Source organism: Solanum tuberosum, unplaced genomic scaffold (assembly GCF_000226075.1).
Source record: "Solanum tuberosum cultivar DM 1-3 516 R44 unplaced genomic scaffold, SolTub_3.0 scf00306, whole genome shotgun sequence".
Taxonomy (NCBI): Eukaryota; Viridiplantae; Streptophyta; class Magnoliopsida; order Solanales; family Solanaceae; genus Solanum; species Solanum tuberosum.
Genome location: NW_006239228.1, coordinates 493,135 through 495,639, shown reverse-complemented (window position 1 = coordinate 495,639; position 2,505 = coordinate 493,135). Strand labels below are relative to the sequence as shown.

The 2,505-nt window shown below is 32.9% G+C and overlaps 1 protein-coding gene across 1 annotated transcript in view; it reads right to left on the bottom strand.

The window, feature by feature from the left end:
* LOC107063097 (uncharacterized) overlaps nt 1-296 on the bottom strand; it is a 2,638-nt gene extending 2,342 nt beyond the window's left edge. Inside the window, exon 1 of the mRNA XM_015314535.1 lies at nt 40-296. Coding sequence (XP_015170021.1) covers nt 40-296 — 257 coding nt within the window. The remainder of the gene's footprint in view (nt 1-39) is intronic.
* Nucleotides 297-2,505: the final 2,209 nt, after the last annotated feature.

The following is a 2,505-nucleotide window of genomic DNA, read 5'->3' as shown; positions in this document are numbered from 1 at the left end:
AAGGAATTCAGAATCCAAGAGGTTACCATATCATCACACCTCTCCCACTGCTGGAAGCTAGGATCATCTAGATTTGGTTTTACAACCTTCCCATTGATAAAACCTGTCTTGCTCTTAACTGACAAGGCCCTAAGAACAGCTCTCCTCCAGGATCTATAACCAGTACCATCGAAAACTCCAGGCAATAGAGAAGAACTTGCATTCTCGGAAGGGTGTAGATAGAAAGGACTAGGAATCTCAAACCTAACCGTGGATGTAGAACCACTTGGAATTGGATCAACTTGTTGATCAACCATATCGAAAATAGATCGAGAAACAAATTCAATTTTGAGGAATCAACAACTGAAACTCAAAATTGAAACAGCAAAAGAAACTCAATTGTAGATGCGGAAAGGAAACAAGATCTATGCCCTGAGCTCTGATACCATGATAAAATCAACACACTGTGATATTGAACAATCAAACTCCTTCATTGATGAACCTTGAGTTCACATGAGAAAGGAGGAAGAAGAAGAAGATTCTGGAAAAGCTACATGTAGATTTGTTTCATTGAAAATGAATTAAAAAGTAAGTAACTATTACATCTGAATCTATATATATAGATAGACTAACTAACAGAATTAAAACAGAATCTGACTTCCTGTAACTAACTCTAACAGTACTATAACAAACTTGTATCTAACTAATTTTGTGAATAGCGAACAGTAATAACTAACTTATATTCTCATCAGACCTCTATATGAATATTCCATGACCTTTGTGGAATATTCGAGATCTTGATCTTTAAAAATACCCAAAAGTTTATGGGATATTTTGAGGTGCCTTTTAAGGGAATTTAGTACCATTTATATAGGCATAAACTAGGGTTTAAGGTTGAGGAGCCTCCAAGAATTCTAATTGAAATTGAACACACCTTCTAGAGTCCCAATTCGAATTGAACATGTCTTGTAGAGTCCACAAAATTTCAATGTCTACAAATGCCCTGCTTCAAGGCTTGTCGGAGTGTAGACTCGATGAAACTCAAAGACAAGGCTTGAAGTACTCGTTCTTCCACCTTTGCAACTTCAGATTTTCAGATTTGATTTAAGAGAGAAGAGATGAAGGGCAGATTTGGTCCCACTGGGCGTGCCAATTTGTTTGCAACAAATTTTAAACATATGGAAACTAAATAAACCACACAAATAAAATCTGAAGAAACATAATTTTATTCATCAAGATAGCGGGTACAATTCTATTCCTCCCTTGATTCTACTCTCCTAAGATTTATCTATGATTTGAGGGCCGTTAGTGGCGTATTTATGAATATTCCATGACCTTTGTGGAATATTCGAGATCTTGATCTTTAAAAATACCCAAGAGGTTATGGGATATTTTGAGATGCCTTTTAAGGGAATTTAGTACCATTTACATAGGCATAAACTAGGGTTTAGGGTTGAGGAGCCTCCAATAATTCTAATTGAAACTGAACACACCTTCTAGAGTCCCAATTCGAATTGAACACGTCTCGTAGAGTCCACAAAATTTCAATGTATACAGTCATAGTTTCCCTTTTTAGAGTCAAACGATAAGAACTCTGACTAATATTTTACAATGTATTTTTTTATCATATTAATATGAATGTTTTTTTTTTTTTTGCAATTTATAGTACTTTTCGTATAGTTTTTAAATAGCTAAAAAAATTTAGATTAAAATATTGAATTAATGTAATCTAATTTTAAATTTGAAAATTAGCCAAATTGACTTTCGAAAAATATAACATGACAACTATAAGGGAACGGAGAGACTATCAATGTATCATATATGTTGATGTTATATATAACGGAGATTCAAGAATTCAAGAGTTATGGGCTCAAAGTTTTGTCCTAGTTCGATCTTCGCGTTTGTTCTTTTGTTTTATTGGTAAAATTTCAAGTCAATCATTACTATTTTTTTGCTTTTTATTTAAAAACCTTGACAAGACTAAAGATATACGTGAATATAATTCTTCTGCATTAAGATACTGATTGAACAAAAAAAAAAAGCAGTATACTCCCTAAATTTTTTATTTCCTGACCTTTTAAATTGAGATATACCCATATACATATTCGAGATATTAAATTTTTAAAATTTTTTAATTTTCTTTCTACTAAAACTTGATCGAGCCGACTAGCATTCTTTCCTGTTTTGTATTTTTTGAACAAAGAAGATAACTATTTGAGTGAGAAAAGATAAACACTTTGCTTAGGCAATAGACATTAATAAAAACCCTTTGGACAAGGGAAAAGGGTTAAAAATGCCCTTAACGTATTACAAATGGTTTAAAAATGCCCTCCTTTCATCTATTGGATCAAAATTGCCCTTAACGTTTTTTTTAGCTTTAAAAATGCCCTCTTTTGACAGAATTATGACATGGCATTAGTGGGTCAAATAATTAAACAAGTGGCATTAATTTATTGGTCCACATGAATTTTTAACCCACCCACATAAGTCATAACCGACCCGTCCATAATGAATCAAGCTAGCAAA